The sequence below is a fragment of the Humulus lupulus genome, chromosome X (genome assembly GCF_963169125.1).
Source record: "Humulus lupulus chromosome X, drHumLupu1.1, whole genome shotgun sequence".
Classification (NCBI taxonomy): domain Eukaryota; kingdom Viridiplantae; phylum Streptophyta; class Magnoliopsida; order Rosales; family Cannabaceae; genus Humulus; species Humulus lupulus.
In genome coordinates, this window is record NC_084802.1 from 175643066 (window position 1) to 175657194 (window position 14129).

At 38.1% G+C, this 14129-nt stretch overlaps 1 protein-coding gene across 1 annotated transcript; it reads left to right on the forward strand.

The window, feature by feature from the left end:
- Positions 1–1128: 1128 nt before the first annotated feature.
- Positions 1129–4412, forward strand: LOC133807193 (exocyst complex component EXO70A1). Its single transcript, XM_062245372.1, has one exon. It carries the CDS (start codon positions 1774–1776, stop codon positions 3805–3807), a length of 2034 nt encoding a protein of 677 aa, XP_062101356.1. The 5' UTR covers positions 1129–1773; the 3' UTR covers positions 3808–4412.
- Positions 4413–14129: the final 9717 nt, after the last annotated feature.

The window sequence follows — 14129 nt, forward strand, 5'->3', positions numbered from 1 at the left end:
TAATAACATTCATCTAAAGTTCAAGCCAAGTGGAGATGAGAAGAAACTTAACTTATAACAATAAATAAACACTAAAGCTCGAAATATTTTTATTTTAAAAAAATAATATAAACAAATTTAGTAGATTTTTGTCCAAGAAAACTACCTGCTTAGCCTAGAGCTGTAAATGTGGGCCAGCCCGGCCCACATTTTCGTGCCTCCGAATAATTCGGTCTGGGCCAGGCCCGTATTTCAATTCATGCTGGGCCAGATCGGCCCATATTTGAAATAGTAAGCCCATCACGACTCATAGGTTCGGCCCATGTCGAGCCACTTTCCTTATTTGGGCCTAAATTTGGACCCACTTTTTGGCCCATTTTATTATTGCCAAAAAAAGTGAGGATGAAGAATTGAACCCTCTACCTCCTCTTTAACAATCAATAGACTCAACACTAATCCAAATACATATTTTTGTTTAAATTATAGTTTTAAATATTTTTATATACTTTTCAACAATATTTTACCCAAAATTATATTAAAGATAATTATTAGAATTTAAATATCTACTAATAAATGTTAAATTTTTTAACTCACAAGTCTTAAAATAATTATAAAAATATGAACATTGAGAAAAATAATAGACTTTTATTATTATTTTAATTTATAGATAATTGACAAATAAAAATTTATTATCATTATTAATGTCAAAATATCGGGCTTTTTATTGTGTCGTGCTTTCGGGCTAGTTTGTTCGTACTTTCGTGTCGTGCCTTCGGGCTTGTCGTATTGTGTCGTGCCGTGCTAATTTTCAATTCGTGTTGTGCTTGGCCCAAACTCATATTTTTTCGTACCGTGTCGTGTTTGTGCCTCCCAGGCTCGTGCCGGTTTTGTGCTGTGCTAGAAAGCCCGTCCCATATTTTTGTCTAAACTCAAGCCATGTGGACTTTACTTAAAACAACTCAATTAACATTATTCTAACATGCATTCCACCCAATAATTTCCTCAATTTAAGTATAATAACTATTTTTATTCTTCCCATATTCTCCTTGTCTATGAAATAATTTCCCAAAAAAAAAATTGACAAAGTAATTTCAATCTTTACGAACAAGAAGCGAAAAAAGAAAACCTAATTAAGCCCCCGAAAACCAAAAGAGCGATTTATTTCTTTATTAATACCCACACATTAACAGGTTTCTTTCTGGTTGCCTTACTGTCATGCACTTTAGGGGGAGCTTTGGCATGATTTGTCGGAAACTGCCAAAGGAAAGCTCAAAAAGTAGTCATTCTCTTTCCGGTAATCTCTGATTCTCTCTTCTCCAATACTATTCTCATTAGGGTTTTACAGAATCTCCAAAGCTGATCTAGAATCCGATCCTGGAAAGACAAAAATCCACTTGGGTTTTGCTACTTTTTCTCTTTCCACATTTTCCCTAGTGGGTTCTTTCTTCTTTTGCTCTGATTGAAATCTGGGTTATTTTCTTTTTTCTTTTGCTGAATTAGGTTGTTTTTAGTTGTGGTTTTAGTGAGGAATCTCTCTCTCTGTCTCTTGGTCGGTTGTGGGTTTGGTAAAAGACTAAATCGGGCTTTTGTTTCTCTACTTTCCCTGGATGGTTTGAACTTTCCTTTCGATGATTCCTAGGGAAATTGATAAGTTCGCTTCTATCAAGTAGAGACCCATATTTGGAATTTTGGTCTAGTTCCTTCAGTTTACTCTTGCCTTGCTGGACTGGAGAGAGACTTTGTGTTTGAAGCTTTCGGTATTAGAGTTATCAGGGTTTTAGTTGGGGGATATTAATGGCTTCCCAGGTGAATAACGATTGCATTGAAAAATTGATAGCTGCAAGCAAGTCATTGAGGGTTAGCTTAGAGAAATCTCATTCCCTAGGGTTAGCTCTACAGAAGACAGGACCTAGATTGGAAGAGATTAACCAACGATTACCTGTCCTGCAAGCTGCAGTTAGACCCATTCGTGCTGATAAGGATGCCCTTGTCGCGGTGGGTGGTCACATTAACCGTGCCGTTGGACCTGCAGCGGCGGTGCTTAAGGTTTTTGATGCTGTTCATGGACTTGAAAAGTCGCTATTGTCAGACCCTCGATACGATCTTCCGGGTTACTTGTCTGTGTTGAAACGTTTGGAAGAGGCTTTGAGATTTCTGAGTGACAATTGTGGATTGGCAATTCAGTGGTTGGATGATATAGTGGAGTACATGGAGGATAATGCACTTGCGGACAGTGGGTACCTTTCTAATCTGAAGAAGTCGTTGAAAAATCTCAGAGAATTCGAAAATGCTGAGGGAAAATCTCGACTGGATGGTGGGCTTTTAGAAGCTGCATTGGACAAATTAGAAAATGAATTCAGACGCCTCCTTACTGAACATAGTGTGCCACTTCCAATGTCATCATCGACTGGGGAACAAGCATGCATTGCGCCTTCACCGTTGCCTGTTGCTGTCATCCAAAAGTTGCAGGCCATTCTGTGGAGGTTGATTGCTAATGGTAGGCTTGAGAAGTGCGTATCTATTTATGTTGAAGTCCGTAGTTCGAATGTAAGGGCAAGCTTGAAGGCTCTTAATTTGGATTATCTTGACATGTCAATTTCAGAGTTCAATGATGTGCAAAGCATAGAGGGTTATATAGCACAGTGGGGGAAACATTTGGAGTTTGCTGTGAAACACTTGTTTGAGGCAGAGTATAAGCTCTGTAATGATGTTTTTGAGAGGATTGGAGTGGATGTTTGGATGGGCTGTTTCTCAAAAATAGCTGCGCAGGCAGGGATACTTGCTTTTCTTCAATTTGGGAAGACTGTCACAGAGAGTAAGAAAGATCCCATAAAGCTTCTGAAGTTGTTGGATATATTTGCATCTTTGAACAAATTGAGACTGGACTTCAACCGTCTTTTTGGTGGAGCAGCATGCATGGAAATCCAAAACCTGACAAGGGATCTCATCAAGAGGGTAATTGATGGAGCGGCTGAAATTTTCTGGGAGCTACTGGTTCAGGTGGAGATACAAAGGCAGAATCCACCTCCTCAAGATGGAAATGTTCCTAAATTGGTGAGTTTCATTACTGATTACTGTAATAAGTTGCTTGGGGATGGTTATAAGCCAATCCTAACCCAGGTTCTTGTCATTCACCGAAGTTGGAAGCATGAAAAGTTTCAAGAGAGGCTCCTTATCAACGAGGTGTTGAATATAGTTAAGGCCATTGAGCTAAACTTGGAGACATGGATAAAGGCTTACGAAGATACCACCTTATCGAACCTATTTGCAATGAACAATCATTGGCATTTGTTCAAGCAGCTGAGGGGTACTCAGCTTGGGGATCTTTTGGGCGACCACTGGTTCAAAGAACATGAACAATACAAGGAGTATTATGCAGCAGTCTTTTTAAGAGATAGCTGGGGTAAGCTACCAAGTCATTTAAGTAGGGAGGGCCTAATTTTGTTTTCTGGTGGGCGTGCCACTGCTCGTGACCTTGTCAAGAAAAGGTTGAAAACGTTCAATGAATCTTTCGATGAAATGTACAAGAACCAGTCAAACTGGGTTATCTCAGATAAAGATCTAAGGGAGAAAACTTGCCAACTTATAGTGCAGGCAGTTGTGCCCGTTTATCGAAGCTACATGCAGAACTACGGCCCCTTGGTTGAGCAAGATGCAAGCTCCAGCAAGTATGCTAAATATTCAGTGCAAACCTTGGAGAAAATGCTCATGTCTCTCTACCAGCCGAGGCCAGGGAGATACAACAGCTTCAAAGGTAGGTCACCAAGTGGGAAATTCAATAACGGAGTACAAGCAGAGCATCGTCGTACTACATCTGCAGTCATGTGACTACAATCTTTTTTGAGGAACCACATGCCAGAGCTATCATTTTATCAGAATGATTAGCCTTTCACTTTGTATACAAGTACATCCTCAGGGGGTGCGTATAAACTATCTGTTGATTGTAGAAACTGGGCCAGAAAGTTTTCCAAATGTTGTGTTATCCATTCTTTGAGATTTCTTTACGAGATAGAAATTTTGCTACTGGGATGAATGTCATCATGAAGATGGAGTCCGACTGCCTGAGGCTGAGGATCGTGCCACTGCCAGTGCCAACTCATGGAGACTTTCAATATTTCATACATAAAACCATCACAAGTTTACGGCCCTCAGTTCATAGATAATATGTATTGTTCAGGTATAGCTATCAATTTTTCTTTATTTCTTTTCGACTCATTGATTCAATAGGCAGGCAGCAGGGAAGGGGAGTATAGAAGTCAGGGGCCTTCAAGAGATGCATCTTGTGGTACCCGATGGCTTAATATTGTTTAGAACTTGCAATTGCTATTAAAGGCTAAAGCCATTAGTTATCTACCGATTTCTGTATTTCTTATTTATTTCTGTGATTATTTAAAAAAAAAGTTAAATTAAATTAAATTATATGCTTTGCTTCATTTCATTAACTTATTATAATTTTTTTTGTCAGATCATTTCATTAACTTTGAACGCTTGTTAAGGCTGCTTTTCTCATTGTGTTCTGTACTTCATTTCCTTCTCTTCCTTATTTCTATCTGTTTGTGTTTTGCCAGACGTGGGATAATTCTTATTGTTGTTGTTGAAGAAGATGTGGAATTATCTAGCTGCATGTTGGATATATTATTTACATTTAGAAATTATATAATCCTTTTCTTGGGTTCTACCAATTTCGAGCAAAAAAAATATAAAAATAGATATAATGTCCGCAAAATCTATGAGCCTGTGATTGTGAGTGTCAGAAGTTAAACACCCAAAATATTTTTCATTATATTACTAGATGGCTGGCTAAATCATGAATAAATTATGTTACTAGAGTACCGATCACTGACCGCTTTGGTAAGGTTTTATTTTTGCTGCAAGTATTTTCTTTCGTAAACATCTTAAATTTTCTACTTAAAATATTAATCATGAAAAGTTGTTTTAGTCCTACTAGTATGGAACCTTTCTCTGTCATTTCTGTTTCTTTCTATCACAAATTCACATGTGGATAGTTGCATAAGCAAAATTAGAATAGAATGAATGCTCGCCATCTTATCTTAAGCACTAGGGAACTTTGAGGCTTTATAAGTACTACAATTATTGAATATGCCATCATAACTAAACATCACAAAAATATGCCCCTCCCATCAACAACCCCTCTCTCTCAAACTATCTCCCAAGTTCTCTCTCTTTCTACCACGATGGCACCACCACTGCCATTAACATTGTTCTCGACATTGATGCTGCCACCTCCCTTCATTGTTGAAGCTCCTTATCAAAACATCATGAATATTCACTAAAACACTAATTTAAAGGTTATCTATTTATGATTTATTAGTTTTGCTTGCGTTTTTTTTTTCAAATGTAAAACTAAAATTTGTAGAATTTTAAACAAAACGATGCTTTTGTGATGTTTTAACGATGGTCATGAAAACTTGATTTCTATGCCAAAAAATAATATTTGTGATGCTCCAACGAAAATTTGATTTTTTTTTTGGCCAAAAATGATGTTTAGCAATGATTTTGCAATGTTTTTACGATGCTCTATGATGACATTTGATGAAAATTTTGGTGAGGCGTAATTTTTCACTCGGATGTCGGTTTGAGGTGATTTTTATTTAGATTTTTTTTTTGAGATCTACGTGTATAGAATGTATAGAAACTTAAATTTGGGATGTAGAACACAAAATTTTAAGATTTGTTAGTTTGAGGCCATAGTGAAGTTTGAGACTTAAATAATTGAAATTTTGTGTTCTACACTCTAAATTTAATGTTCTACGTATTCTAAATGTGTAGATCTTGAAAACAATATCAAAATTAAAAAAAAATGACATCAAACCGACATCGAAGTGGAAAGTTACGTCTCACTAAAATATTCATCAAATTTCAGCGTAAAGCATCATTTTTGGCAATAAAAAAATCAATATTTTGTTGGAGCATCGAAAATGCATCGTCAAGCATCATTTTTTGCCTTAAAAATTAAGTTTTCATGACACTATTGTTAAAGCATGACAAAAGTATCATTTTGTTAAAAATTCTACATATTTTCAGAGTTGTAGATTTGGAAAAAAAATGCGAACAAAACTTATAAATCATTCATAGATGTGTTTGAAATCTTTAAATTAGTGTTTTAAGTTTTCAATTTGATTTTGAATTATTAATATATATATATTTATATATGGATTAGTGATTTGATGGGGTGCTTCAATGGCGATGGGAGATAGCAGCGTCAATGGCGACGATGATGTTAATAATAGTAGTAGTATTAAGGTGGTGCTCTATCGTTGTGTGGAGGTGGTGGTGGTCCCATCATAGTAGTAAGAGAGAACTTGAGAGAGGTGCTGTTAATGAGAATGATAATTTTGTCCAAATATCATATTTTTGTGATGTTTAATTATATTGGTATATTTTATTTGCATAATTATGGCATACTAAGATGAATAAAGCTTCAAATTTCCCAAGCGCAACTCATTTGACATGGTGTGCCTACGTTTTCTGAAGCAAGATATGGCATTATATGGAGGTTGGGTAGGGTCCCCTTTTTCTTTTTCTTCCTGTGCTGCAAATAAACAATTCAATATGTAAACATGTAATAGTTTTTCGAATCGATAAAAGCATATTTTGTACTAAAACTTGTCGCTTTTCAAAGGGAGATTAGACATGAAAAAAAATGTGATGATTACATTAGTGCATAAGATTTGAGTGAAGGTATACCTGCCAATAATAAATATGAAAAGGATAAAGAAAGTTTTGGGTGCTTCTATCAAAACTTTTTTTTTTCACTTCCTTTCTAATTACATCTCTCATAAAATTTAAAAATTTCTTTTCACGCACCTTAATTTTTATTTTGTACAAAAGTACTATTTTATAAAAAAAAATTAATTGCAAAAAGTTAAACACAAAATAAGAAAAATAATATTAAAATTAAAAAAATAAATTACCTCATAAAAAAATTAATAAATTACAATATGTTTAACATTAATTAAAATATACAAAAATTAAATTTTAACTTTATAATTTATTTTAGAGGTTTTTACATAAAATAGTTAATTTCGCTAAAAAATTATATTTTTACAGTCAACTATTTTTTTTCTTTAAATTTTACGGTTTTAAGGAATTTTTTACATTTTTACGGTTGTCTTTTTTCTTTTTTTGTGTTGTATTCAAGTTCTCTTTATGTTGTTTTTATATATTTTTTTTCTATTGATATTTAGTTGGTATGATATATATTGTTTTTTTTGTGTAGTATTTTAAGTTTATTCTAGGTTTGTTGTCTGTGTTTTCACCCAAAAACACGTGATCACCCGAGTAAGACACCTGTCTCTTTTTTATGAGGCAACACCCAAAGGATATGTCCTCAGTAGGTAAGTCCGACAGTTGGAGGTCATCCTCCTCGGATAATGAGAGGGCGTCAACATCTCTCCTGGGCCATGTCCCGAGAGCTATGAATGTCTTCATAAGGTTACATCCCGGGGATGCTTGGTAGTCCACGTTTTTCCCTGGTCCGCAGTTATATTCCAAGTCGAGGACCTAGTCCTTGGAATCTCAAGGATAGGCCAGGTGTCAGCCAATGCGGATTAGTTGCCTTAGAGGAAGACCTGACAACCATTTTTGGGCGATCTACCTACATTGTTGTCGATCGCACGTCTCGACAACTCGCACTCCCACTATGCCGCCTGACACGGAAGTACCTATAGCATGCCCTGACAGTCCCAGGGCTTGTTCCCCGTAAAGTGGTTACCTTTCTGCAGTGGGCCCCGCAAATCTCGCTTGGGCCGTGATCTCTATTCAATGCAGCCCAATGCATTGAAGTGTATTAATTACTAATGATTAACATTAATGACCCCAACCTCTATAAATAGGGCTGAGAGTCTCATTGTAAAGGGTTCGGTCTTTGATAAAAACAAAACTACTTATACTCAAAGCAATCTAAATGTTGCCTGAGAATACACCATTGAAGCTTGCAATCACAAGCTTGCAATCCTCTTAATACCAGAGACTCGTGGACTACGGCTTTTTTATAACCTGAACCACATAAAAATCCTTGTGTTCTTACAGTTTATTTCTTTAATCTCTCTTATTAAGGTTGATAGCGAAAAAGGCAGTCAACAGGGTTGATACAATGAGTTGTTTTCCTTAATATTGTATTTTTGAAATTTTGAGTACATATTTTTGAAAAAAAAGTTAAGAACCGTAAAAATGTAAAAAAAACTAAAATAATATGTATTTAAGAAATAAAACCCTTTATTTTATATTTATTATTTAGTTTATGTGTTAAAATTGTTTCGGAAGAAATATGACTTTATTGTTAAATAACTATTAAGAATATTTATGTAATTTATATGAAAAATATATTTAGAAATAATAATTAATTAAGAAAGGATGTGGAGAAAAAAATAAAAGTGAATACCTTGAATTTTTGAACCTTAGCATATTTTCTCCTTTTTCTAAACTCAGCCAACCCACTCTTCTTTCCGCTCATAGAGGAGCTGTTGTAGTCTTACCTAAATAATTCCAACTTCATTTCCATTAAGCCCTGATTGAATCCTGCATTCTCCTAGGGAAAAAGGAGGAAAAAAAGTAGAGGGAATTGTTTTTCTTGGGGTGGGAGTTTAATAAAATATGGAGGAAGAATTAACTAAAAAAAATATGAGAGAAAAAATATATATGAAATGAGGTTTTATTTTCCTTATCTTTTTACCTTTGGTTTTGGTTTGGATCATGAATTTGTGCAGAAAGAAAACTTTAAAATATTTTATTTTATTATGCTTGGATTCCAACATAAAGTTGAGAAATTCTTTAATTTTTTTTTCTTTTATAAATTAAACTTAAATATAGTATAATTTTGTAAAATTTATAATTATTATAAATATATTAAAAAAGTCGCATATAAAAGTTTAAGAAAACATTTTCCTCAATCTTTTCTCAACAAAATTTCGCTTTGAAATGAGGAAAACTAAGGAAATCACACTACTCTTCCTCCTTCATCTGTGCAATGCTCGAAACTAATTTATAGGCCTTTTTATTTTTAATTTGTCTCAATTGCCACATACTTTCAATTTGATCCAATATATACTAGTAGTATGAGTGGTGCTATTGAAGAAAACAATTATTTTTAGAAATTTTTTCATATATATATATATACATATAATATAAATTAATTATAAAAATACCTTAATAAATTTTATTTACATATATAATGTGCCAACACAATATACCAGAATCAAAATCTATACATACCTCAAATTGGAAAAATATAGAAAATCTTGCTTCCCAGATTTTTTTCGTTTTTTTTAAGATTTTAAAAAGAAACATTTTAGTTACTTACGATACCAATAAGAGACCAATTGGTTACATTTTTGTTGACCCACGATTTGGCCAACTGACACGGAGTCAGAATATGCTTGATATGAATGAAAGAGATGAGAAGAACGTAATGACAAAAGTAAATAAGACACAGTATTTTATAGTGGTTCGGCCCCAGGATCTGGTAATGACCTACGTCCACTTAGGTTGATATTGATATAAAAATCAGATGAGTGATCAAAGAACTTGGGTTCAATGAGTTTCACTAATCTCTGAAGAACAATACAATATTACTAGGAGAATTACTATAGTCTCCAATGATTCAAAAGCAAAAAGTCCCCTCCCTTGAGCTATCTCTTGCTATTTATAGGCTCAAGGGGGATTACAAAAGATTGTTACAGATATTCTTTCCTGAATAATCAGATACTTAGGAGATTATGAGAGATAAATTCTGGATTCACAAAGATCTTCCCATTAATGTTGCCTTGTCTGCGAAACTATCGACCAGACTGGTCGCAGGTAAGACTGGTTCGCACTGCTTCTAACGTGTCTTCTGGTCGATACTCTAGCATAACGTTTCCAGGTGTCAGCCACGTGTCCAGGAATCACTTGCCACGTCACCAATGCTAATTTTTTGGATAACATTTGCCCCCCAAGTTTATTTACCACGAGCAGTAAATAAACTTTTGAACGAACGACTCTTCGGTAACCCCGCTTGACGTGTCAGAACCCTTCGTGTGTTCTTGAAAAAAGTAACCCACTTCTGTCTAATCATGTCCTTTCGGTTCCCCAGAAAAGATTTTGACGGCCATCCCGCTTCCCTATACTTTGAAAAAAGGGAAACTGATGATTACATCTTTTTAATGCCACAGACAAACTTATATAAGACATTCAAAGTCTTTATTTTCTTTTTACGCACGCCATCGTCTTCACCAGAAAACCTAAAATCCAGAGCTTTTATCGTTCCCAAAGACCGTTCCCTCTGTACTTTCAGGACCCCGTCTGAGAGCTCCTTGATCCCCGAAGACCCTTCTTCCATCTCCACGATTACCTTTTTTGGTAAGTTTTCGAATTCCCACGCTTCTAATTTTTTGTGGTGCATGCTTCTGAATGTGTACTGTTTGAGTTTATCTGTTTCTGGTTTGAGACGCTTGTAGATAGAATATTTTGTAGGCACAATAGAGTTACGAGTTAGTTTAAAATCCAGGATCATGCTTTTTAGGACGTAAAATCGAAGTAAAAATTCGATCTTTAAGCTAGTTGAAAAAAAGTTTTTCCCGTCCTAAGGGGAGTTGAAAAAGCTTTTTCAGAAAACTTTTTACTTTCACCCTTTGATCCGTTTTTCAAATTGTTCGTGTAGAAAAATTTAGCTTTTTGTTAGAATGCTGTTGTATAAAAGCTTAACTTTTATACTCAACCAACGTTATTCTAAAAAGCTTTTAAAAGTTTTCTATCCTCACCTCCCCATTCTTCTGTATGCAGACTTTAATGCCAGATTTGTGGGGAGGTGAAAGGCCTATTGACGACGACCTTCTCGCCCAGCTGCTCGAGGGAGAAGAACAACCAGCTGACCGTGTCCACGAGATCCCTTTTTCGTGATCCTCTTCCAGACCCCATCCTTCTCCTCCAATGACCCGTTCCAAATCTTCAGGCAAGAAAAGGCCCGAGTCTGAAAACAACCCAAATTCTCCTGCCCGGCCTGATTCGCAGGCAAGGGCTCCCTCGACCAGTGGTCGAGAAAATCTTGTTCCTGACCCTAATATCAAAATTATGGCCCGCCCTCACCATCAGAACCTGCCTGATGTCGAGTGGTATACTTCCCCGGCCAGTTCAGTGACCCTTCGGATGGTTGCTAACTGCTTCAGGAAATTCCCTCTCACAGGGGTTTCCATTATACGTCCTGCCGCAGACCAGAGGGCTAACCTCCCCGGAGGTGCAAACAGCGCCTGGTTCCGGTATCACATTGAGGCGGGAGCTTATCTCCCTCTTCATCCCTTTTTTGAGGGGGTGGCTAATTATTTTGGTGTCGCCCCCTTCCAAATAACTCCAAACGGATATAGAATGCTGGCAGCACTCTATATCCTGTATAAACTTAAGAAATGGCCCGAACCTTCGCCCCATGAGGTCAACTATCTTTTTGACCTTAAATCTAACGCGCAACAACACGGAACGGGCTTCTTCCACTTTTGTCACCAGGAAACCAATCGAACATTCCTGAGTGACACTACGCACATCTCGAATGTGGGGCAGTATAGTAAGGAGTACTTCCTTACTCCGAACATAACCAGCAATAACTTGGCCTTCGCTCGAGGAGGTAAGTGCTTGTCTTCGACTGGTCGATACTTTTCGTCGATGTGTTCCCTTTCATTTTTCTTAAACTGTAATCTGTTTTTCAGGCCCCTGGTTACGTCCGACCCCAACACCAGACATGGTGTTGAGGTCCAATACTTTGGCCAGGATGTCCGACGCAGCAAAAAGCGTCAAGACCCTGGTGACTGAAGAAAACTTGAGGCGGTCTGGCCTCCTGGCTCCTCGCCATGAAACTAGAGGGTCCGTGGTGGAAGAAACCACTGCCGAGGGGGTTCCCGAGCAGCAACCCCCTGTGTCTCCTCCTCCTCGGAGGCCAACGGGGATTACTATTAGGGAGCCCACGGGCAATCCTTCCGCAGAAAGGCCTTCTGCTCCCCAAGGCAAGGGGAAACAAAAGGCCAAAGAGCCAGTTGTGAACTTGGAAGAGTCTTCTGATGAGAACGGTAACACTATTTTACTTTTAAATGGTTTGCCAATTCCCTGTCATTTGTTTGACAGGGAGGGTAACTTTACATATGCTCCAAACCTAGGGCCAGACTTCTTCATGCCAGATAATGAGTATATGACTAATAGAGTCAATAGTGTAGCGACCAGTAGTTGTAGCTCGGGTATTCACTTTGTTACCTCTTTTCTGTTGTATAATAACTTTTCCTCTGCCTCTTGTCTTATCATTTTCCTGTGTTTACTTGCATGCAGACATGGCCACTCCCAACATTTTTGACATGTATCAGACTGAGGAGGGAGAGGAAGTTCCTCAACTCCAACGGAGGTCCAAGAGGAGAACTGGTGAATCCAGCCGAGGTCCTCCAGCCAAGAAGGGTCGAACAGAAGACCTTCCCAAGGACGCGCCAACTGGGCAAACTTTTGCTCATCCACCAGCTCCTATTGAGAAGCAGACCTCTCTTGCCCCGCCAAATCCTCCGGCTGTGCCCGCCAGGGAGGAAATTACTCGTGAAGAAGCTCTCGGGGCCAAACTCATGAGCCGTGCCCTTCGATCAGCCAAGGATCGCCTTGAACGCATCAGTAAAAGTGACCGCGTCAAGGATGCAATGGTCGAGGCTGAAAACATGGGGGCCGACCAGGTTCTGAATAGGACCCTGAATGAAATCTCCAGTGTGAGTGCTTCTTCACTTCTTAAGTCTTAGTCTTTTATTCTTCACGGCAGGCTCTAACTTTTTCCTTTATTCACAGGCCTTGCTGTCTGCTATCACTGCTCGTACCCGTGTCCAGGCTTCCATCGAGCAGGCTAAGGCGAAGGCCATTGAGAGGCATCAGGTGAAGGCAGCTGAGGAGCTTTCGGCTGCAGAGGCTAGGCATGCCAAGGAGTTGGAGGCAATGGCTCGAGAGAGGGACGCTGCGGTGACTAAGCTGTCAGAGGCTGAAGCTGCAAAGGAAGCTGCAATAAAGTCGCGGCAGCAGTATCGAGATTCCAGTGTAACCCATCTTCGCGAAATCAAAAGGCTGGAAGAGATGCTCAAGCCCAAGGATGAGGCCATTGCCACTCTTGAAGGCAAAGTGAAGCAGCTGGAGCTTGACAACTCCAAAAATCTGGAGAGGTACAAGAGGACGATGCTCCGATGTTTCTACAACTTCTGGAAACACAATCAGGGTGCCGACTTCAGCTATCTTTCGGAGGAAGTCAGGACTGCCGAGTTGGCCCGCTGCACTGCCCAACTGGCTGAAGAGGAGGCAAGAGCGAGGACCCCTGCCTCTCCAAGCATCGTTGCTGTAGAAGAAGAAGAAGTTGTTGAGGACACGACCAACCACGATGCTGCTCAGGACCCTCCAGCCCCAAATGCCTCTTAAACTTTTCCCTTATTTTTTTCTTTCTTTTTGGCTACACGACCCACGGGTCGTGATGTAAAGACAATATATTTTTGTTTTAAACTTTGCTGCACGGGCAATAAATCTTTTTCTTTTACTTGAACAGTTACATCCAAGCAGCGATGCTTGCGGTGTAAAGGCTTAAATCTTGATGCTATAATATCTTTATTTATTATAACATTTGTCCGTATGACCGAACTTAGCATAGTACTTTGGCATGATTTAACAAAACATAAATTTTGAAAAATACTCTAAGTACTGTAGCATGCTTTCACTCATTCTGTTCATGTGTTTACATACCTTGCCAGTATGCTTTGCTATCGATGTGCCTTATATGCCCCCCAAGTGATCGAGGAGCTTTAGGTCCTTGGTCACTTGCCCTGACCATGGCCTGTTCGAACATTCCTATTCGTGTGAAAAATGATACTTGTAATACAGCAAAACAACACACGTAATGAACAAATACTTGTAAATGTAAATTCACAATGGTTGGCAAGAATGACTGGCTGCGCACAGTCCCTTATAATCTCGTATTAAAAATGGACTAAACATGTCTTTACGAGTGATTCTATAATAGAACCTTACATATACGAGCAGTTAGCCATACAACGTGGCTAACCCTCTTTGCAAAACTTGTAAAAATTGAAATTTAATACAAGCCAGTCCTTTAAAAAGGACTGTTTACTGATAATACTTGCGCATGTGTTCTCCATTCC

What these genes read in the sequence shown, in the direction of transcription:
- LOC133807193 (XM_062245372.1), top strand. Translation starts at nt 1,774, where the DNA reads ATGGCTTCCCAGGTGAATAACGATTGCATTGAAAAATTGATAGCTGCA.